The 22,103-nt window shown below is 38.8% G+C and overlaps 2 protein-coding genes across 6 annotated transcripts in view; both read left to right on the top strand.

Annotated features, from left to right (window-relative positions):
- The window catches only part of ripor1 (RHO family interacting cell polarization regulator 1), a 71,505-nt gene that overhangs the window by 27,899 nt on the left and 21,503 nt on the right, over window positions 1–22,103 (top strand). For 4 of the 5 annotated variants that reach the window (XM_051383140.1, XM_051383139.1, XM_051383141.1 and 1 more), the window contains exons 2-13: window positions 6,188–6,311; window positions 7,534–7,686; window positions 11,593–11,671; window positions 12,495–12,518; window positions 12,784–12,837; window positions 15,538–15,687; window positions 16,132–16,195; window positions 17,213–17,256; window positions 18,611–18,736; window positions 18,938–19,086; window positions 19,244–19,376; window positions 21,746–21,862. In XM_051383140.1, the coding sequence (XP_051239100.1) occupies window positions 6,214–6,311; window positions 7,534–7,686; window positions 11,593–11,671; window positions 12,495–12,518; window positions 12,784–12,837; window positions 15,538–15,687; window positions 16,132–16,195; window positions 17,213–17,256; window positions 18,611–18,736; window positions 18,938–19,086; window positions 19,244–19,376; window positions 21,746–21,862 (1,191 nt within the window). In that variant the 5' untranslated portion in view covers window positions 6,188–6,213. The remainder of the gene's footprint in view (window positions 1–6,187; window positions 6,312–7,533; window positions 7,687–11,592; window positions 11,672–12,494; window positions 12,519–12,783; window positions 12,838–15,537; window positions 15,688–16,131; window positions 16,196–17,212; window positions 17,257–18,610; window positions 18,737–18,937; window positions 19,087–19,243; window positions 19,377–21,745; window positions 21,863–22,103) is intronic. The other variant, XM_051383143.1, reaches the window with a different exon arrangement.
- LOC127353781 (uncharacterized) lies at window positions 626–4,301 on the top strand. Its single transcript, XM_051383341.1, has 5 exons — window positions 626–1,987; window positions 2,886–2,975; window positions 3,057–3,188; window positions 3,323–3,450; window positions 3,549–4,301. The coding sequence occupies exons 2-5, from the start codon at window positions 2,894–2,896 to the stop codon at window positions 3,885–3,887; spliced, it is 681 nt and encodes a 226-aa protein (XP_051239301.1). The 5' UTR covers window positions 626–1,987; window positions 2,886–2,893; the 3' UTR covers window positions 3,888–4,301.

Here is a 22,103-nt window from a genome sequence, read left to right as displayed (position 1 = left end):
GAGACAGAAGATTTTTAATGAACGTTTAACTGAAATCACAATCTTCGCCTACACTTATCCAAAGTGCTTTTTTTTGCCTAAACCTAACAAAATCACCTTAACTTAAATTAACAGAAGTGCTTATGTCTAGACTCTGTCTGTGCCCACCAACCACCTCTTTCAACTTTACCATGTTACATAAAAAAACAACAACCTCTAATCTTTATCCAGTAGTGCACAATACGGATATTTTCTCAACTGATACAATAACCGATAATTACCTGCTTCTCATGGTCGATACTGGTTAGATAACCGATAGAGTGTGTGTGTGTGTGTGTGTGTGTGTGTGTGTGTGTGTGTGTGTGTGTGTGTGTGTGTGTGTTTGTGTGTGTTTTCAAGTTTGCGTGTTTGCTTTGATTAACTGACTCTTGAGCCACCCACTTGACCTTGTATCAGAGGAGGAGACAAAGATACAGTACCACATCATCAAGTACTGCACAGCACTGAATAGTTTGCAGTGTTCTGTAATGACTTTAGCACCACATCATACCACTGTGTAATATTATGTCAGATTATTCACGTGACTCAATATGGCATTTATCAGTGCTTCCAGAAGGAAATGAGTTATCAGAACACAGCACAGTTTGTGGTTTCTATTTCTTTTAATTTTTTTCTTTTCTGGTTCTGTATCTGGTTTAATGTAAAGTGTCATATTTTTTTTTCAGTTTTTTGTTTGAGAAGTTCGAGTCATATCAGTTTATTTGAGACCTTAAAACACACAGGGAAAACCAGGTTAACGGTGTGTTCATACCAAAGTGAATTTTTGCAAGTTTACTCACAGGATCATTTGTGTTACTCGCAAGTAACACAAGTGAATATTCGCTTTTAATCTAGCTTACTATGGTGGTATGAGCCCCAAATAGACAGATTTTGCTGTGATTTAATGTCAAACAACAGAAAGGATGCTGAAATAAATACATCATGATGGTGATTTGGAAAATGTCTGAATTCATACTTTGTCGAGTCTGTACGCTAGACGACAAGCAAAGAACTTTTAAAATGCTTGCTTTCTGAATAGAGTTCAGATCAATCAGGGCCATGCTAACTTAGCTCATATTAGTCAGAGCAATGTCCTTTTCTGTCCTGTATTAATAGGAAATAGTATCATAGAGCTCTGGGTGCACACAGACAGTAAGGGTGGTGGGTGTATGGAAGCGAATCGTGACCAAAATTTAAATTTAAATGCATTTGCAGAAATGCTTTTTCATTTTAAGAATGTGGCTGCATTATTTGACTCATAATTAAAATTAATAATCAATCATCCTATTTGCATTTTAATTTTCTTATTCGAGACTGCTCATTCTTTTACTTAATTAAAATGAAAAAGAAAAAGACATTTGAGATTTAATTTTCAAAATATGCCCCAGCAAATAGATAGCAAAATTCAATTTGAAATGTAAAATTTGAAAATTTAAATGCATTTGAAGAAATGCTTTTTCATTTTAAGAATGTGGCTGCATTATCTGACTCATAAATAAAATAAGTAATCAATCATCCTATTTGCATTTGCATTTTCTTCTTAACTGCACATTTTATGCCATCATCAAAAAGAAAACAAAGAGGAGATTGTTATTTCGTTTTTGTGGTCTGCCCCGCAAAATAGTGCCCATAATTCGAAAAGGATTCGGCAATCTGAGCGGCGCAGGAGAGTGGCGTCAGTAGCCGCTCTTCTTCAGCTCCAGTAGAGGGCGGTGTGCACATTTCATATATCGACGCATGGAGTTCAAAAATCTGGAGTTAAACAAAAAAGTGCTAAAGTGTTAGATTTTGGGAGTTTATTCTCTCCATTTAACTACAGCTTGTGTTCAGGGTAACTCTTTGGCGGAGTGATATTTGGGTGTTCATTCACTGGGTGTTGAGGAGCCTGATTCAACACCTGAGTTCACAGCTTTGTCCCGCGCTCCGCTCAGCAGTCTTCACTTGGACTTCACCGTGACTCTTGAGCCAGGTAAAAGTGCAATTTTTCTTCTCAAACTAACGTTATATTAGGCTGTGCATGACTTTAAGACGATGATAGGACGTATAATAACATACATTTGTATGTTTTGTCATAGACTGTGATGGCTGAACTTGCTAGCAGCTAGCTTCTGAAGTTTGCCCCAAACTTGTCGCGACTCGTTAGGCAGGTAAAAGTGCCATTTTACTCCTCAGACTACCGTTCTATTAGGCTTCTATCAGTATAATAACGGCACATTTCTATGTTTTGTCATAAACCTTTGCGAGGCCAAACTTGCTAGCTAGCTAGCTGTCAACTCGCTAGCTAACGTTAGCTGTTGAAGTCAACGTTTGAACTTGTCGGACCGAGCTTAATATAAATCGATGGCTCCGCTCATTTTACTTGTTTGTACTTAGCGCATGGAATTAACATCAGACTCTCATTACTGATATTTCTTTGTGTATTTTAAGTTAACATTAGCCTACACTGTTTCTTCTTCTGTTGATGTATACTGAACACGTTAAGATGTTTTTTTCTTAGTTGAGTCGGAACGGCTACGAGGACCGTAACAGACTCGAGAAGGGGACCAGCCAAATATATATACAGTTCTGCTTAAGACAACAGCCGGACAGCTTGCACTGCGACTCTGTCTGGTGTTGGAGAGGCTGTTTAACGTAAATGGCGGAGTCTTTCTGGATGTCAGTGAACGTGTTAGATACTTGTCAGCGACTTTTTTACAATTTAGAGGCTATCTCTCAGTCATTTTCGTTGTAAAGACATGACTGGGACCACTGAATATTATGCTAAGCATGCTATAGATTGAATAACAGCTACTACAAAGACTCTTTTGTTAGAGTGACAGTCCACATGTTGCTTTTATTACTGGTTAAATGATTATTTTTCCCTCAAGTGGTCAAGATGTTGTTGAAGGTACAACAAGGAAGGACAAAGAAGTATGTGAAACTGGAAGAGGTCAGCTTCTCAGATTTTATAAATGCAGGTAGGTGATGTACGTATGTGTTGTCTGATGTCATTAAAGGGGAAATAATAATTTAATAATGTGTTGAATGTTGTGCTTCAGTGCAGCAGAAGTTTCTCATACCAGAAGATAAAGTGCTAAAAGTCGCAGATGAGCAGGGCATAGAGGTGGATGAGAATGTCTTTCCAGAACTTGCAACAGAAGCAATGTGTTTTGTTATCTCCACTGATGATGGTAAGGGGATTGACAATTTCTGGGTTTGTTTGTTTTTTGCAGAAAAGCTTTTACAGCTTTGTGTTAATGTTGTCTGCCTACCACCTTGTGGTAACCTTGTCCTCCACAAGGAAAACATGTTATTTCCACTGCAGAGTGGGACAGCGACATGGCTTCTCTTCTTGTCTTGCTGCATCTTCTCACTCCACAACCAGCTGGAAGGAAGAGGCCCAAGAAGATCAGTGTCATAGAGGCAACAGATCATCTGGTGAAATTTCAGAAGGTTTGTGAAGACAGTACGATCTAATTCCAAATATTGTGGTTCATGCAACATTTTTTAAACTAAAGGCTTATATGTAGATGCTTGTCTTTGTGTTTCAGTCCTGCCAGAGCCTGGAGGATCACCTCATGACCACTGAAGGAAACCCTCAGCCATATCTTACTTTTGTTGGGATGTACCCTGGGAAAAATTTGAGACTAAAATGTGGTCAAGTAGGATGTTGCTTGCAATTTTCAAGTTATTCTGGATTTAGAAGACACTTGATTAAGATACATGCTTCTAGTGATAACACCTGTGTGCCTCCTGAGACCCCCTCTAGCCATGACAGCCAACAGCACAATAATTCTCAGTGCCTAAATGATGGAACACCCTCTACTTCATCCCAAATTATTGAGGCAGGCCCTTCAGTGTCAACTCACAGCAAAGATATGTGTGTCTGATGTGTGATTCACATTTGTATGTCAGAGGGTTGTATTATTTAATGTATTAACATAACAACTATATGGAATTCACCCTTGTTTTTATGTACATGTTTATGTACTTAAATTACAGGTTTAAAGTCTACCTCATGTTAATACATTCCTGCATTACAGAAAAGTTCTTTGTTATCCTGTCAGACATTTGTGCAATGCTTTTATACTATGTTTGTACTTTCTGCACTTTTCTCTTGCACTACAGAGAGATGTGGTACTGACATGATTTGTGGAATAACTGCCTGTTCCAGCTGTTTAGCTGCTGTTAAAGCAGTTTGTTTTAAATGTGAATATGTCTGGTTGGTTTGCTGTAACATGTTTACAGTTTGTACACACATGGATTTAAAATAAAAATGTGTGGTAATCAAAGTTTTTTGTAGTCATTTTCACCTAAAATATTTTTTGTGTTTTTAAATATTAACTCAGAAAAGTGTTGAATAAAAACATATTTTTAAGTGTTGACTGTTAACACCTTGAAAGAGTTCACATTAAAATGAACTCCAGGTGAGAGTTGTATTTTAGTGTTCAGTTTTAACTCCACAAAAGAATAAAAAAAAATCAACTCCCGGAAAAGAGTTACTTGAACTTTTCCCTGGAGTACATTCGATGGTCTCACATGTACACTCCAATGTAGCCGATTCTGTGGTCTGTCCTGGGACCATGGTCTCTGGCACGGACCAGTTGGTCTCTGTCACAGACCAGTGGTCAACCACTAGGTAGGTGCGCTAAAGACACTGGTCGCGACCAGTGGCACAGCGGTCATGACCAGCTTCTTACTGGCACAAAGGGCTCTAAAATGACTGGTCCTGACCAGCTCCTCTGTGATCTGTTCTGTTGTTTGGACCAGTTGAGTGATCTGTGGAGTGTTTGTTTGTTTGTTTGTTTGTATGTATTCATTTTTAATACAACTTTTCCCGTTTCTCACTGTGTGTGCAGAATAGCCTAAATGTGAGAAGTCATAATCGTTTGTCTATCCAATGTTATTGATCACTATTATTAATAGAAATCATATTAACAATGATTAAATTATTATTATTAGTCGTAGTTGTATGAGTAGTACTATCGATTATGCAGGTCAGTGTGTTCGTGACCTGCAGCACAGTCCTGACCAGCTCCTCGCGGACCAGTGCTCACTACCACTAAGTGCGCTAAAGACACTGGTCTGTCTTGTGGGTAGCACGGTCAGCACGGAGCTGAAGAAGAGCGGCTACTGACGTCACTCTCCTGCGCCGCTCAGATTGCCAAATCGTTTTCGAATTATGGGCACTATTTTGCGGGGCAGACCACGAAAACGAAATAGCAATCTCCTCTTTGTTTTCTTTTTGATGATGGCATAAAATGTGCAGTTAAGAAGAAAATGCAAATAGGATGATTGATTTCTTATTTATGAGTCAGATAATGCAGCCACATTCTTAAAATGAAAAAGCATTTCTTCAAATGCATTTAAATTTTCAAATTTTACATTTCAAATTGAATTTTGCTATCTATTTGCTGGGGCATATTTTGAAAATTAAATCTCAAATGTCTTTTTCTTTTTCATTTTAATTAAGTAAAAGAATGAGCAGTCTCGAAGAAGAAAATTAAAATGCAAATAGGATGATTGATTATTAATTTTATTTATGAGTCAAATAATGCAGCCACATTCTTAAAATGAAAAAGCATTTCTGCAAATGCATTTTAATTAAAATTTTGGTCACGATTCGCTTCCATATTAAAACTGAATGGAAATTGAGTTTTCATTCGTGGATGAGTCTTGTAATGCCAGACTACATAATACTGTCTTGATAGAAATATACATCAGCTGAAGCAGTAATTCAGAGTTTAGTAGTTTTAGTTTACTATTTGAATGTTGCAGCACTTTTTCCTTTTTCACACATTTTCCTATTTATATAATTATATGTTATGAAACTATTCAATTGTTGTTCATTCCATATGTTAATTACTACTGGAGATATTAAGGATTTCACTCAGATAAGATTTTTTCAGATATTTAAGTGTCATCGCAACCCAGTAGTCCAAGGGGCATAACATGTAATTGCAATGCCCCTGCCTCAGTTCTGACTGGGACCTTTGTTGCATGGCACTCCTCGTAGTCTCTTCCCATGTTTCTTTTCTGTCTCCACTGTCAAACTGTTCAATTGTGGCAAGATGTCCAGGTACAGGTCGGATGTTAATACCACGTGGGAACTGAGTGTGTGAGATTTGGGATAGAAACATGCTGTGGTGTCAGCAGTCTACTGATGCTTCTTCTCCTTTGCTCTGTGCAGGGAGTCCATCCCGAACACTCTCCACCATGTCGCTGTCCGTTCGCCCAGTCAGACGCCTCACCTCCAGATCCATCACTAGGAGCCAGAGCTTCACTGGAGTCAACACTTACGACAAGCCCTACAGGTACAGACACACGCATGTGTGTGTGTGTGTGTGTGTGTTTATACATGGTAGAGATGGACCGATTTGGATATAACTTTACTCTCAGACAATACATCTGCTAAAATACAGTACTTTTTATTTTTATTTTTGAGAGGATACTGTAACAAGAATATGAAAAGACAAAATGGGGTCCGTGTTGGACTTAAACTTAAACCTAAACCAAGTCCCTACAGACTAAGCTACTGCCGCCCCAACCTTTTTCTGATATCTCCTGTAAAGAGTATCAATGTATGTTACATAACATTACTGTACAAACACACAATTTTACTTTTACTTGTAGTGTTTACAACCCAGCTAGACTACTAAACATTAATTTCTAACCAACACTGGTTTATGCTTGCCAACATGTGCTGTGATAGGCTCCAGTCAAGACGGGACAGGATACGTTTTTTGATAAACTGGACCACTGACTGACTTTCTAAACTCTTTAAAGAATATAAACGTTTCTGAGAGTGTTAGTATTAGTAGAGGACCTATGCCTTTGTTACCTAAAAATGTGACCAATCATTTTTTATTTAGATTAATTCCTTCTCTCTAAACTGTTTTCTCAGCTGCTTAAGAAGAACCAAATACATGAAATCAAATTATCTGGACCATATTGAATTACATAGCATCATATTCCTCTGCATTGCACACACACTCACATTACCCACATTGACCTTACTAATTTCAACTGTTTGGTAACTGTAACTGTTTTATGTTTTTGTCTTATTGTTTGTTTGTCTTTTCACTTTGATGTCACAAAATATTACCAATGTACCATATATGTCACTAATTAAAAAATAATAATAATTATATATATATATATATATATATATATATATATATATATATTTCTTTGCATTGCATTGCATTGTTTGTTTTTTTTAATCAAGAATTTCACAATACCCCCCAACTTGTACTTGGCCCATCAGTATCACTGTGGTCCAACCACACTGTTTCTCCATTGCATTATTGATTATTTGATCATGTGTAGCTATGAAATATATTTTTTTCAGTGTTGAATAAAACCTATTTGGTTCCTTGTCACAGATCAGCTACAGAACTGATTAGAAGTAGTTTAAACAATGTAAGACCGTACTATAATGATGTTTGATAAAAACAGAATGTGATTGAGCTGACCTGGGGAAGTCAGATGAGGATATTTGAGGATGATGTTGACCTGATGATGCCGATGTTGCAGGAACCTCTCAGTGTTCAGCACGCCTGGTCTCAGCAGGAAGCCTAGCCGGGCCAGCAGAATGTTCACTATGTCCACCAAGTCCAACCCACCACCTAAAGTTCCTCAACCAGAGCGACTGGATCAGGTCTATGAGGCCCTGAAAAAAGGCCTCCAGTGAGTACACTGACAACACACACTCACTCATGCATACAAATAGCAACTTTAAGCTCTAATTTTGAGGTATCATGTCCTTGATGATGCTTACTACTAAGTGAATGTAATTCTGAAGTCCTATTTACTGTGCTCCTACATTATATTGCTATTGCACTATGGTTCAGGAGAAAGAACATTTCATGGGTTGACAATAAATCTACCAGACTTGGGTGACAATAATACAACGATAGCCCTATCATATCCCTGTCTACTTAAAAAACAATTCACAGCCAATTGTTTTCATTATTGGCTCCCATTTGGCAAAGAAACAACTAAACTCGAGTAAACCATGCTGACATGATAGATATTTCTGCCTTTTCTGCCCATCTTATCACACCAACTCAGGGTGCCCACACGTCCTGGAACACATGGAAAAGCTTGAAATTTAAAGAGACTAATTTTCCAGTCTTGAATTTGATTAAAATTACCAAAAATCCTGGAAATAATTAAAATCATAACAGAAGTTATCTCAGGACACTTTTCAGAATAGAGCAGGTCTAGACCGAGCAAGCACTTGGCGGCAAGGAAAAAGCTTCCTTTTAAGAGGCGGAAACCTCTGATAGACCCCGGCTCCAGGTAATATTAGCAATGGGTGTCAAGCAGGACCATGGCAGGAGGCACCACCAAGATCCATGAGAACCTGCGAGACGAGAAAGCACAAGAACTCCGGGGATATGAATGTGTGCAGAAAGAGAGGGAGAGGATGAGAGGAGCTCAGATAGTCTAGACCTATAACAGCATAACTAAGGGATGGTTCAGGACTCACCTGAGCCAGCCCTATCTATAAGCTTTATCAAAGAGGAACGTCTTAAGCCTACTCTTGAATGTGGAGAGGGTGTCTGCCTCCCGAACCACAACTGGAAGCTGGTTCCACAGGAGAGGAGCTTGGTAACTGAAGGCTCTGGCTCCTGTTCTACTTTTAGAGACTATAGGAACCACAAGTAGCCCAGCATTCAGAGAACGCAGTGTTCTAGTGGGGTAAAAGGGTACTATGAGCTCTTTAAGATATGAAGGGGCCTGATCATGAAGAGCTTTGTAGGTGAGGAGGAGGATTTTAAATTCTATTCTGAATTTTACAGGGAGCCAGTGCAGAGAAGCTAATACAGGAGAGATATGATCTCTTTTCCTAGTTCCTGTCAGTACTCGTGCTGCAGCGTTCTGAATTAATTGGAACGTCTTTAAGGACTTGTAGGAGCAACCTGGTAATAAGGAATTGCAGTAATCCAGCCTAGAAGTAACAAATACCTGGATTAGTTTTTCTGCATCTGTCTGTGAGAGGATGTGTCTAATTTTTGTAATATTACATAAATGAAAAAAGGCAGTCCTGGAGGTTTGCTTGATGTGGGAAATGACATGTCCTGATCAAAGATAAGTCCAAGATTCTTGACAGTGGTGCTAGAGGCCAAGGTAATACCATCTAGAGTAACTATATCTTTAGACAGTGAGTCTCGGAGGTGTTTGGGGCCAAGTACAAGAATTTCAGTTTTTTTCTGAGTTTAGCATCAGAAAATTGCAGCTCATCCAGGTTTTTATGTCCTTATGACATGCTCGTAACTTAGACAACTTATTAATTTGATCGGGCTTGATCGATAGATATAACTGGGTATCATCTGCAGAACAGTGAAAGTTAATGGAGTGATTCCTAATTATGTTGCCTAAGGGAAGCATATATAAAGTAAATAGTATTGGTCCAAGTACAGAACCTTGTGGAACTCCATGACTAACTGTAGTATTTATGGAAAATTCATCATTAACATGTACAAACTGAGAACGATCTGATAAATATGACTTAAACCAGTTTAGTGTGGTTCCTTTAATGCCAATTTGATGCTCAAGTCTCTGTAAAAGAATATTATGGTCAATCGTGTCAAATGCGGCACTAAGATCTAATAATACAAGTACAGAGACAAGTCCATTGTTGGAAGCAATTAAAAGGTTGTTATTAACTTTAACCAGAGCTGTCTCTGTGCTGTGATGAACTCTAAATCCTGACTGAAAATCCTCAAATAAGCTGTTACTATGTAGAAAATCACACAACCCCTGGGTCAAGAGTGGGCTTTTTAAGAAGGGGTTTAATCACAGCTACTTTAAAGGACTGTGATACATATCCTGACAATAAAGAAAGAAATCCAGTATCCAGTAAAGAAATGCCAATTAAAGCTGCTTAAAGAATAGCCTAGTTGGGATGGGGTCTAACTGACAGGTTGATGACTTCGATGTAGAAATTACTGAAGTTAGTTGATGAAGATTGATAACAGACAAGCAGTGTAAATATATATCTGATTTTAAATTTGTTAAAGTTCCTGAACTTGGAGAGACAGCGATACCTGTTGAGGGCAGTTGGTGATTAATTTTCTCTCTAATACTAATAATTTTATTATAAAAGAAGCTCATAAAGTCATTGCTACTTAAGGTTATGGGGATATGTGGCTCAATAGAGCTGTGACTCTCTGTCAGCCTGGCTACAGTGCTGAAGAGGAACCTGGGGTTGTTCTTATTTTCTTCTATTAGTGCTGAGTAATAGGCTCCTCTGGCATTACGGAGGGCCTTTCTATAGGTTTTAAGACTATCTTGCCAAATTGAGCGATATCCTAATAGTTTGGAAGGGCACCATTTTCTTTCAGATTTTCGTGCTTTTTGCTTTAATTGGCGGGTTTGGTGGTTGTAGCACAGTGCTAGTCTCCTATATTTTAATATTTTCCTTTTTATAAGGGGGAATAGAATCTAGTGTTGTTTGCAGTGAGCCTGCAGCACTATTAACAATATTATCAATTTTGGAGGGACTAAAGTTATGATAGGACTATTATATTCAGTTATATTCGGACATGGCATTGAATTAAACACTGATGGAATCTTCTCCTTAAATTTAGCTATAGCACTGTCAGATAGACATCTGCTGTAGGACGTTTGGCCTAATGGCTTATAATCTATTAATAGGAATTCAAAAGTTATTAAATAATGGTCAGATAGAAAAGGATTTTGTGGGAAGACTATTAAATGTTCAATATCAATGCCATATGATAGAACCAAGTCAAGAATGTGATTAAAACAATGAGTTGGTTTATTTACACTGACAGAAGCCAATTGAGTCTATTAATGAGAATAATGCATTACTAAGGCTGTCAGTGCCAACATCCACATGAATATTAAAATCACCTACAATAATTACTTTGTCTGATTTAAGGACTAAACTTGATAAAAACTTGGAGAATTCAGACAGAAAATTACGGGCCAGGAGCGCGGTACACTATAACAAACAGAACTGGCTGCAGTGTTTTCCAGGTCGGGTGAGAAAGACTAAGAACAAGGCTTTCAAATGAATTATAATTTAGTTTAGGTTTAGGATCAATTAAAAGGTTTGAATTATATACGGCTGCTACTCCACCTCCTCAGCCAGTGCCTCGAGGAATGTGAGTATTAATATGACTGGGGGGGTGGATTCATTTAGGCTAACATATTCTTCGTGGCACAGCCAGGTCTCAGTAAGACAGAGTAAGTCAATATCATAATCTGATATTAATTCATTAACTAGAACAGCTTTAGAGGACAGAGACCTGATATTTAACAGTCCACATTTCATTCTTTTATTTTGTGCTACTGTGGAGTTTGTTTTAATTTTATCTTAGCTTAGCCAAGACTGGCCCTGTTTTCCAAAATGTGGAACTCAGATCTTAAAGGTAGAAACACAGAACACAGTTAGCTGGGCAGTATCACAGACTTGGCTCCAATCGTTGGGATCGCTGGCAGTGAGAGACAGTTAGGTAGTGCAGAGGCCAAAGTTTAGATCATTTTCTCAAAACTGCATGGTTGGATACTGCAGGGGCAACATTTAACACCATCTGTGTGCATGTGTTTGTGTTCTTTCAGGTCTTACTTGCAGGTTCATCAGATGGACTTGGACAGCCTCAGCAGACAGATGAAAGAATCAAAGAGGAACTCCAGGCTGGTGTGTTCTGACATTTTACTGTTGGCTCATCCCTACAAGTGAAAAGGAAAAAAAAGTTCCTTCCACTCTTTTAGCCCTAACCCCGTTTGCAATTTTCTTCTGTAAAATGAGGAAACAAGCACTTTTATTACTTGACTTTTTAATTGTCACGGAACCCATCAGTTATCGTTTGATGACAATTTAGCTTCTGGGGACAGCGGTCAATGTTTCAGGGCTTCCATGCCAGCAGATATCCGTTTTCCAGATATTCTTTCTCTGCAGTCCAGTAATCAACTTGATACATGAGAATGGTGAGAAAGACACATTTAGACAGATATCTAGATATGAATGCAGATACATTTTAAAAAGCTTATAAAAATCTACATCGGCATCAGATGATAGCCGATTGGTTCCGAGATTGCATTTCAGTCAAGGAGTTCTGCCTCTATTGCACAAACGTGATTGGTACTACTGGTAATATTACTCGGACTACAAACGGAAACCAGAATGCTTGTCGATGTCAAAATGTTGGTCTACATTCTACATTAATTTGCATTCATATGTGTTCATAGAGATTCTCTGCAGGCAGAGGTTTCAAAAGGGTACTTTTCTGAGTTAAAAAAAACACTCAAATTGCTAACGAGCAGAGGAATTGTTCTGGCCAGTAGCGCGTCCTATTTTCTCTTCAGTCAGTGGCGGTGACATCTTGATAACTTTTGGTTTGAAATATAAAAACATTTTGACAAGGTAAAATATCACTTAGCACGAAGAGTGTACATCACACTGTGCTGCCACTTCATTTAGAATGTAAGAGATGACAGTTTGATGTTTTCTGCCTCTTCAGGGTTTCCTGTATGAACTGGATAAGGTGAGTTATTGTCAGTTCTTAGTTCTTAGTTAGTCTGTAATTCCACCTGCTTTTTTAGGTATATGATCATATTATAAGAAGAGTCCTTGTTTTAAATTGCTATTAATTTGAACTCAATACTTCCTCCATGTTAACCTGTTGTCTTGAATTCAGTGTACTGTACATTTTCACAGCACTAATTCCATCAGTATAACAACAGATACACAAATAGTTCAGTCTGTGTTGACTAGTAGGAATGAATTTGACTCTGTGCTCCCTCTGACAGCAAGTGAAGGTAACCGAGAGGTACATAAGACGACTGGAGTTTCACCTCAGCAAGGTAACCACAATCACCACAACAATTCAAACAGTGCCATTCCACATCAATGTAATAGAAAATAAATCCACAGAAATGTGTTGAACTTCATAATCAGTGTTGAACTTCATTACACTGGTTGCTTACATTTAGATGGAGTTTTTGTCTTCATAGTACATTTTAATGCCCCCTGACATTTAATTTGATCCGTTGCAGAGCTGAAACAACTGCTGTAACTCTTCAATAGGCAGCCATATTGTTTTTGCTGCAACAAGCACTACGGTCGGTGTATAGTACTGTACTTAGAGGGGAGCCTTATTAACTGCGTATCCTTCTTACTAATGGTTCTAACTTTACAGTAGAACAATTAATAACTCACAACTAACAATTTGTGACAATTAGGTTCTTGTCCAATAGAACGTTTGAGAAATATCCCTTTGAATACTTGTTTAATATAAATGTTGACACTGAAACATTTTATGTCAGTTTAGAGTGTATATAAATATTTTAAAATCAATAAAATGGAAATGAAATGGAAAATAGTTCTATTTCATGCATTCTGATTCTTTCATATATTGTATCATTTTGTGGCAGCAAGAAAACCACTATATATAGGCCACTATAAACCCATATAAATACCCTGTTAAGGGAATAGAAAACACCATAATATAGCATGAAACTGACAGAATCTTAAAAATCATACCGCCCTGCACTACCTGTACCTCTGCATCTGGATCGGAATCCATACAGTGATAGAGAGCAATGCTGATTGACTGATGAAGGCCTGCTTTTTGGAAAATGTGTAAATCCTGTAGGAGAATATTAGTGAATTGACTACTCACTTTTAAAGTGGCACTAAAACATACTGTAATCACTTTGTTTTGTTTTGCAAACAAACAAATTTATTGCATCACAGATAGGAACCTCATCTCCCTGTTCTTGATTTTAGAATCTATACTATTTCTACACATCCAGTTTAACTTGTGTGTGTGGAGATGCAAAGCGTAAACTGAGCTTTCAGCCATGGTGACAGGATTAGGATTTTGGAATGAATGGAAAGATGCAAGCTCCCCCTTGTCCCCTAAATTTGCTAATTTCTTTTGTGTTTTTATCGCGATAGACTGAATAAAGGAGTCAAGGTGAAATCCTTAAATCCAGTCTTTGGATGTTTTTTTGTATCATTTTTGGACCTATTGTACATTTTTGTCATAAACAAGAACAAAACATGCAAACCACAATGTGGTTGTTATATGGTTAGGTGTCTAACATGGTCAGTGGATGATTAACAGTCAGACATTGTAGAGTTACTGTATTATAGACATGTCTGAGCTGGTCTACAGGATCTGTTCCAGATAGCAGACCAACACTCAGTCAGCACTCAGTCAGTGTTACCTTGCTATCTGGGATGGTCAATATAGGATTTTTTAAATTGATCTGTGTGAGCTGTATTAACCTAATCCATTTCTGATCCTTTGTTTTCTATAACCCATTGCGTTCTGGGTTTGCAGCTGTTAATAAAACTGAAGACTTGTGTGATACATTTATGAGAATCTATTCTCAGAAATTCGAATATAATATTCAAAGTTACCTTATAATGAGACGTTTTGTTATCTACAGAGGGAGCAGATCCTCTTCTATGGAGACTGCCATATTTCTATAGTAGCCCTAAACACTGGCTGTAGTTAGGGCTTTCAGCATTTCATACATTCTACACACTGGACCATGAGGCAGTCCCATGCTGTTAAAACAAATTGTCCCCTAGGATTAAAACATCTGTTAGTAAGACAATGAAGCATTTTAGTCAGGAAAAGACTGGATGTACTAGGCATTCAGCATACAGTTACAGGTGTTATTGTACTGGGCCACATAGTTGATATCTTTAACTTGTATGTGCTGCCTAAAACATTTCTATTTGACTGAATGGTTTTGTGTTTGTGTACACCCACACAGTGTATATGTATGTCATCATTCATTTTTTTGGCAACAATAAGTATCAGTTATAGTCACCTGCTGATACAGCAATGACTCAATAGCAGTGACTTAATCACAGTCTGTTTGGTCGGTTGAGTCAGGCCACTGACACAAATAAGGAGTATACAGTATCAGGAGTCTTTTTTTATTATTATGAATCAAATCACATTCACAAGCAGCCTATTGTTTTGAATTCCTGTGTGTGTAAGTGTTGAGGAGCAACCAGGGACAAGCAGCATTATAAAGGCATGGGCAAATGATAAAATGGTTCTAATAGTGTACTTCATACACAGTTTTAAAGGTCCAGTGTTTAACATTTAGGAGGATCTATTGGCAGAAATGGAATATAACATTCATAATAATGTTTTCATTGGTGTATAATCACCTGAATATAAGAATCATTGTGTTTTGGTTACCTTAGAATGAGCCGTTTATATATACAAAGAGAACGAGTCGCCTTCCATGGAGTCTACCATGTTGAACCACCATGTTTCTACAGTAGCCCAGAATGGACAAACCAAACACTGGGAGTTTTTCCTGTGTTTTGTAGCCACTGTAACTCACCAAAACCACCTTTGTTAGTCTTTCCAACAATCATCAACTCTGATTTGGTGGAAATAAATCCGTAATGCACAAACAGCAGTTTCAGTCGCTCTACTCAGCTGCACACGGAGCAGACCGGATATGGAAACAAACCATCTACTTAAAAGGTTTGATGTCGAGCCACTGTGTAACTTTTACCTCTTTTTCCAGATTGAGGAGCTATATGAAGCCTACTGCCTACAGAGAAGACTCAGGGACGGGGCAAACAAGATGGTGAAGGCTTACACTGCCTCTCCAGGCAGCAAGGAGGCCAGGGAGAGTTTAGCAGAAGCCAATAAAGGATACAAAGAGTACACAGAGGTGAGATGAAGAGGACAGGGGGTGACAGGAGTGATAAGGGGATTAAGATAGAATGAGAGAAAGTGGTAAAAGTTTAGATGTCTAGTGAACGTTGCTGAATAATAGGACTACAATAAATAGGATTACATTAAAGAGTAATTGTAATTCAACTGAAAAACAAATGCAATTTGTAGTTTTTCTCCAACTCATTCAGTATTTAGTGTGTTTGCTGACCAGTGTCCATTCAGTGTTCAGAGAGTCCATACATGCAGTGCAACCTGTCATATGCTTTGGCTCTCATCTGGCTTTTTTGTAAGAGGTTTAGCACTCTACCTGCTCTCCCAACATAATTTCACTGTTCTTTCTGTTGAACATTTCATGTTTGTTTCTCTGTTATTTGCTCTTTTTGTCTTTTATTGTGAAGGTGCTTTATAAATAAACTTCCTTCCTTACTGCTCTCTGTAGAACATGTGTGTGTTGGAGAGTGAGTTGGAGAACCAGCTGGGTGAGTTCCACATTAAGATGAAAGGTAAGAACCAAACACTGATGGCGAGGTCACCCTCTGTTTTCACTCTTTCCTCCTTTCTCTAAGCCTCCATTTTTTTCTTTTCTCCTTTTTGCATTCTCTTGACTTTATTTTTTGCCTTTTATTAAAAATCACATACTGAACATGAAGAAAACATTGTGACCACGAGACTTGCATAATTCAAAGATTTTTTGGAATAAAACATATTTTTTATGAATTCTTTCCATGTCTTCAAAGATGCTAACATTTGGATTGCAGCTACTGGGTAAATGTAAAAAAACACGAATTTCCTTCCAATATTCAACAGGTTATTTGGCCTGCTCTGGAGGAGAAAAAAAGTAGAGGCTACAGCTAAAAAATGCTCAAAAATGTCACTGTTTGATACATTTTAATTAGATGCAGTCTTGAGCAGTTATTCTATGATCACTGAAAATAGCTGTCAGACTCTGCAGATGTTTCTAGTCCAGCACTAATCATTATCTACAATGTCTTAAATAAATAATCATACATAAATCTCCTTAGAAATCATAGGGAAAAAATGTAAAAGTCACTTCAGAACTTTAGAGAATCCTCATGTTTTTAAGTTCTCTTTAATATCAAAGTAATCCAATGATAAAGGTCTGTACACCCATGGGTGCATTGCAAACAAGAGCTGCTGATAGCTAATTCAGCAAACATGAAATGTCATTTTCAAAATGTAAACAATTATTGCCTAAGAAATTGGGTTGGTGTTCGTATGTTTCCATCTATCAGATTAACAAAAAGATTTCTGACTCCATTTTCACACAAAAGTCAAAATTAGCTGATATTTTAAAAAAGAAGGAGGGCCAGCAGCTTCTTCTCTCTTTAGAAAAGTAGGTAACAGTGGCTGTAATCATTACTGCCGTACTACCCTCAAACGCTCCAGACAGATTAAAATCACCGACCAAGGCAGGTAACATTACCCCACCTCCCCTAGAGAAATAAACCCAGTCCTTATGAGAAGCTGACAGGCTACATCTGTTTCTATTTGTCTTTCAGGTCTGGCTGGATTTGCCAGGTTGTGTGCTGGTGACCAGTATGAGGTTAGTCCATTAGTATCTCTGTCTCAGATAATCAGATACAGAATTAGGTGAGAGTCACTTTTCTTGTTCTCTTTCTTGTCAACTCCGCAATCAGATCTGTGTGATTCATGCTATATCCTTTTCATTGCAGTCTGCACAGTCTGTCCTCAGACACTAATGCACACAGATACTTGATTCTTTCAACCTTGAATCATCAGGATAGTCAGAAGAATGTTTGTCAGATGCTTTTTAGGAAACAGAACGTTTAAAGTGCTGTGGTTATTGTTCCTTTTGGAATTATACGTCAGTTAGTGTTTTACCACAAAATTAGTTCTGGTTCTTATACCGATTCTATACAAAATTCTTGGAAACTCTGTGCTATCTAGCAAACCAGCCCCCATTTCCACCAGTTTTGAGTGGAACCTTTGTAGTCAAGGATGTGATATCAACAGAGGGTGCTGCACAGTGCACAACGACCTGTAGAATATGAATAAGACAGCTGGGAACCAACTACTTGCGTTCCAAACTAATGTATTTTTGCAGAAACTTCTCTGAATGGCTCAAAACTAGGTGCCCGAACCAGAACAGAGCTGGTTTCCTGTTGGTGGAAAAGGCCTAAGAGTATTGTCAGCTCTGGGTTCCTTTATGTCCTGAGATACATGCTCAGTGTGTCACTCAGTCCACTGCAGTGCCTTTGCAAATCAATTATCCAATTTATATAGTTTAGTCAGATCAAGAAGCGTCAATGAGCTGTCAATTTCTAATGCTACAGTAAACCTACATATTCCTCCGTATTCATCAGGGTCAGATATTTCACTAGTGTGTTTGAGCATCTCAAGCCAACTTGCTTGTTTGGTTTTAAGTTTTTCTTTAAATGTCTTGCTCAGTAGAAAGGAGTTCCAAAATGGTTCTGTAGTCACTGATGGTAATTCTAATTTATTTCAATTTTCAATTCTTGTTGTTCAGAATCAGTCAATGAAAATGTTCTTGTGTTTTTTAAGGTGACTGATCTAAATGTTTGGTTTTTATATAGCCAGATCATCAGTGTTACTTTTGTTGAGATTTTTCCAGTTTTCCAATTATTGTGTATTGACTCAGTTATTGTCAGTTGTTTTTGTGTGTAATGTGCCTTTTTTATGAGTGTGTGTATGTATGTACAGTATGAGAGTCTGTCTTTCTGTTATGTAACATACATTATGTACATTCATAGTGAAAGCTCTGTGAAGAATAGAAAAGAAAACAATTAAACATTTAAAAATACAAAAATCTCATGAAAAGAAAGAAAGAGAAAAACTGTTGAACACAAAGTATACACACACAGGTCTACTGACATGCAGAACTGAGACTGACGCAGTGTGTGCGTGTGTGTGTGTAGATCTTCATGAAGTATGGCCGGCAGCGGTGGAAGCTGCGAGGCAGAATAGAGATCAATGGCAAACAGGTGTGGGACAGTGAAGAGATGGTGTTTCTGCCGCTCATCAGTGAGTTCCTCTCTGTGAAGGTCAGTCTCTCATAATGACTTCATTTTCATTTCTGCTTAGTTGTGATTGGTCAGTGACGCACTGTGGTCTGGATCACGCCTGCTAATGAAATGGCCTGTGCATACTTCATGTGGAACAGTGATGTTATTACTTGTATATGATTGACAGGAACGGACCTGTTGAAGGCAGCCTGATCAGACTATGTTTCTGTGGTTTCCTAGGTGACAGAGCTGAAGAGCTTAGCCAATCACGTGGTTGTAGGAAGTGTTTCCTGCGAGACTAAGGACCTGTTTGCTGCACTACCCCAGACGGTTGCCGTGGATATCAATGACCTTGGGACTATTAAACTAAGCCTGGAAGTCACCTGGAAGTAAGTTTTGCCAACCATGCTGTCAGTGAGCGTTATGAGTACTGTTTGTGAACCTGATCAGTAAAGTGTCATTCATTAACAGAACATTGATTAAATATTATATTAATTTATTTACTTTGTTTTCCCTTTCCTTCTTTCCTTGTCCCCCCTCTGTCAGTCCATTTGATAAAGATGACCAGGGGTCATTGGCAAGCACTGTCAACAAAGCTCCATCCGTCAGTAAGAGATTCTCGACAATCTTCAACCAGAGTCCACCTGATACGCCGTCTTTACGTGAACAAGCCTTCTATGTAAGTTCTTCCATGTTCTGGTTACCCCTGTTCTCTCTAGGGTAACGTTTGACTGATGCTTTTCAAAAGAGTGAAATGTAATTGATTTGAAAACACCAGGAAGAGCAAAATATTCTGTGACACGGTATACTCATGGAGAATTGGACAGAGTTTAGAAGCGCAGGTGTAGAGGGAGCATTTAAGTCTAGTTAAGTCTCAAGTCAAGACAAGGCAAGTCTCCTGAGTCCAGTCCCAAGCCAAGACTGACAAGTCCCAAGACCTAAACTTTGAGTTTCCAGTCCGAAACAAGTCATGATGCAATCTTGTAAATGTAATGACAAATGTAATGTCATTTTAACAGAATAAAATAAAATAATCTTTTCATTCTAACTGCCGCTCGGTAACGTGATGTGAACTCTTCATGGTTCGCTCCTGCAACCGGATTGGATGCCGTCGGAGTAGTTCAAAGAAAGTTGATCTGGGGATGAATAGTGTTCAGTTGCTTCAGGGAAATTTAGGGAAATTAATTGATTTGTGCCACAATTTTTAAATAACAGGCTTAGAAAGGTATCAAGTATTTACAAGTCAAACGTATGTAGCTATTATTGTAGCAAAACTATTGTTATACTACTGTACTACTATATACTAAACTATAGTTGTGTAACTGTTTTTCAATCTGTGTGTGTGTAATCAGATCTGTGAATGTGTAAAATAATCTGTAAATATGTACTGAGATTTGCAAGTGTAAGGGTATTTGTACACGTGTGGACAAATCTGTGCAGACTTATACTTCTGTCTAAGTATTTGCTCAAAGAGCTGGAAATGCAGACAAATCATCAGTTACAACTCAGACGGGACTCTCAATTGGCTGTCTTTTTACACGTGACTTTTGCTACACTTCTACTGTGGCAGATCTGTAAATACGTGTGGAGATCTGTGTGTGTGAGGAGATCTGTATGTGTGTGTGAGGAGATCTGTGTGTGTGTGAATAGATCTATGTGTGTGTGTGTGTGTGTGTGTGTGTGTGTGTGTGATGTGTGTGTGTGGGAGATGGGGTCTGTGTGTGTGTGTGTGTGTGTGTGTGTGTGTGTGTGTGTGTGTGTGTGTGTGTGTGTGTGTGTGTGTGTTTGATGAGATCTGTGTGTGTGTGAGGAGATCTGTGTGTGTGTGTGTGAGGAGATCTGTGTGTGTGTGTGTGTGTGTGTGTGTGTGTGTGTGTGTGTGTGTGTGTGTGTGTGTGTGTGTGTGTGTGTGTTTGATGAGATCTGTGTGTGTGTGAGATGAGATCTGTGTGTGTGTGTGTGTGTGTGTGTGTGTGTGTTGTTGTGTGAGGGATCTGTGTGTGTGTGAGGAGATCTGTATGTGTGTGTGTGTGACCACCAGACGGGGGTGTTTAGGTGTGTGTGTGTTTGACGACAACTGAGTCAAGAATAAGGTGTGGAAAATGCTAGCTGTGTTTGTGTGTGTGTGTGTGTGTGTGTGTGTGTGTGACAGAGGATTTGCCTTCTGCCTGAGTAGCTGTATAGTCTACTGTGATTAGTTTAGTGTTTGTCGGACCACAAATGAGTCTAGAATAAGGTTGGAAAATGCTAGCTGAGAGGAGCCTTCTCTGCTCGCTCAGTTACGACTGTAGCTGGGCACTGGAGCTAGCTGAGCTCAGTGTAAATTCAACCGACCCAGGACTGATGGAGACCAGTCTGACGACAGGGAAGCAGAGTTGGTTCTCTGGCCGGGTTTGGCTCCTGGCACCCCGGAGCTGAAACTACCGTACGTTACTTATGACCTCAGGGCTTTCGTCAGACAGAAGTGGGTGTGGCTACCGAGGCACAGTAGCAAAAGTCACGTGTAAAAAGACTGAGTCCCGCCTGAGTTGTAACCGATGATTTATCTACATTTCCAGCTATTTGAGCAAATACAAATACTACAGATTTGTCCACACATTTACAGATTTGTCCACACGTGTACAAATATCCTTACACTTGCAAATCTGAATACAGATTTATAGATTTTTTACACATTTACAATCTGATTACGCACACACAAATTCTAAACACACATTTGCAGATTCCTGTACACATTCACAAATCTCAGTATATATTTACAGATTATTTTACACATTCACAGATCTGATTACGCCCACACAGACTGAGATACAGTTACGCAACTTTTCACACACATTTGTAAATAGTTTTGCTACAATAATAGCTCCATTAAAAGACTCAAGTCCAAGTGAATTCACAAGTCATTGGTCAAGTCGAGTCTACACTCATCAGATTTCTGACTCGAGTCCAAGTGGTGTGATTCGAGTCCACACCTCTGCTAGCCAACAGCGACTGGTCCCTAACTGCTGCGTTGCCTTTTTCTCCACCTGCTGCCACTCTGACGTTCAGTCTCTGCCTCGGACTCTGACCAAGCGGCAGCACTGGCCGTTGTTGGACATCTTCAGAGACACACTTAGCCACAGCTGCTCCTGTAGTGACAACTCGCCAACAAGACAGCCCACTGCAGTAAGTCATGATGGAGTAAAACCCCGGAGAATGTGGGAACACAGACCCCACTGTGGTACTGACTAGTGACAGTAATGGTAGTGTAGAACATTAGGAACCTAGAACAGTAGTCTCAGTAGTCAGTAGTCTCTGTTTGTGCACTGATTATCGGCTCGCATCTGAGGGCAGGAACTATAAATCTCCTGCAAACATATGACTGTACTAGCCTGTAGTGCTAGGTATGCATACTGTTCCTTTCTTG

Source organism: Dicentrarchus labrax, unplaced genomic scaffold, assembly GCF_905237075.1.
Source record: "Dicentrarchus labrax unplaced genomic scaffold, dlabrax2021, whole genome shotgun sequence".
Classification (NCBI taxonomy): Eukaryota; Metazoa; Chordata; class Actinopteri; family Moronidae; genus Dicentrarchus; species Dicentrarchus labrax.
Note: the sequence above shows the minus strand (reverse complement) of the source record. Positions and strands in the feature narration are given on the sequence as shown.

What these genes read in the sequence shown, in the direction of transcription:
- LOC127353781 (XM_051383341.1), top strand. Translation starts at nt 2,894, where the DNA reads ATGTTGTTGAAGGTACAACAAGGAAGGACAAAGAAGTATGTGAAACTG. An exon ending in CTCAGATTTTATAAATGCAG is followed by an intron (nt 2,976 to 3,056) that starts GTAGGTGATGTA and finishes GTTGTGCTTCAG; the next exon opens with TGCAGCAGAAGTTTCTCATA. An exon ending in TGTTATCTCCACTGATGATG is followed by an intron (nt 3,189 to 3,322) that starts GTAAGGGGATTG and finishes TTTCCACTGCAG; the next exon opens with AGTGGGACAGCGACATGGCT.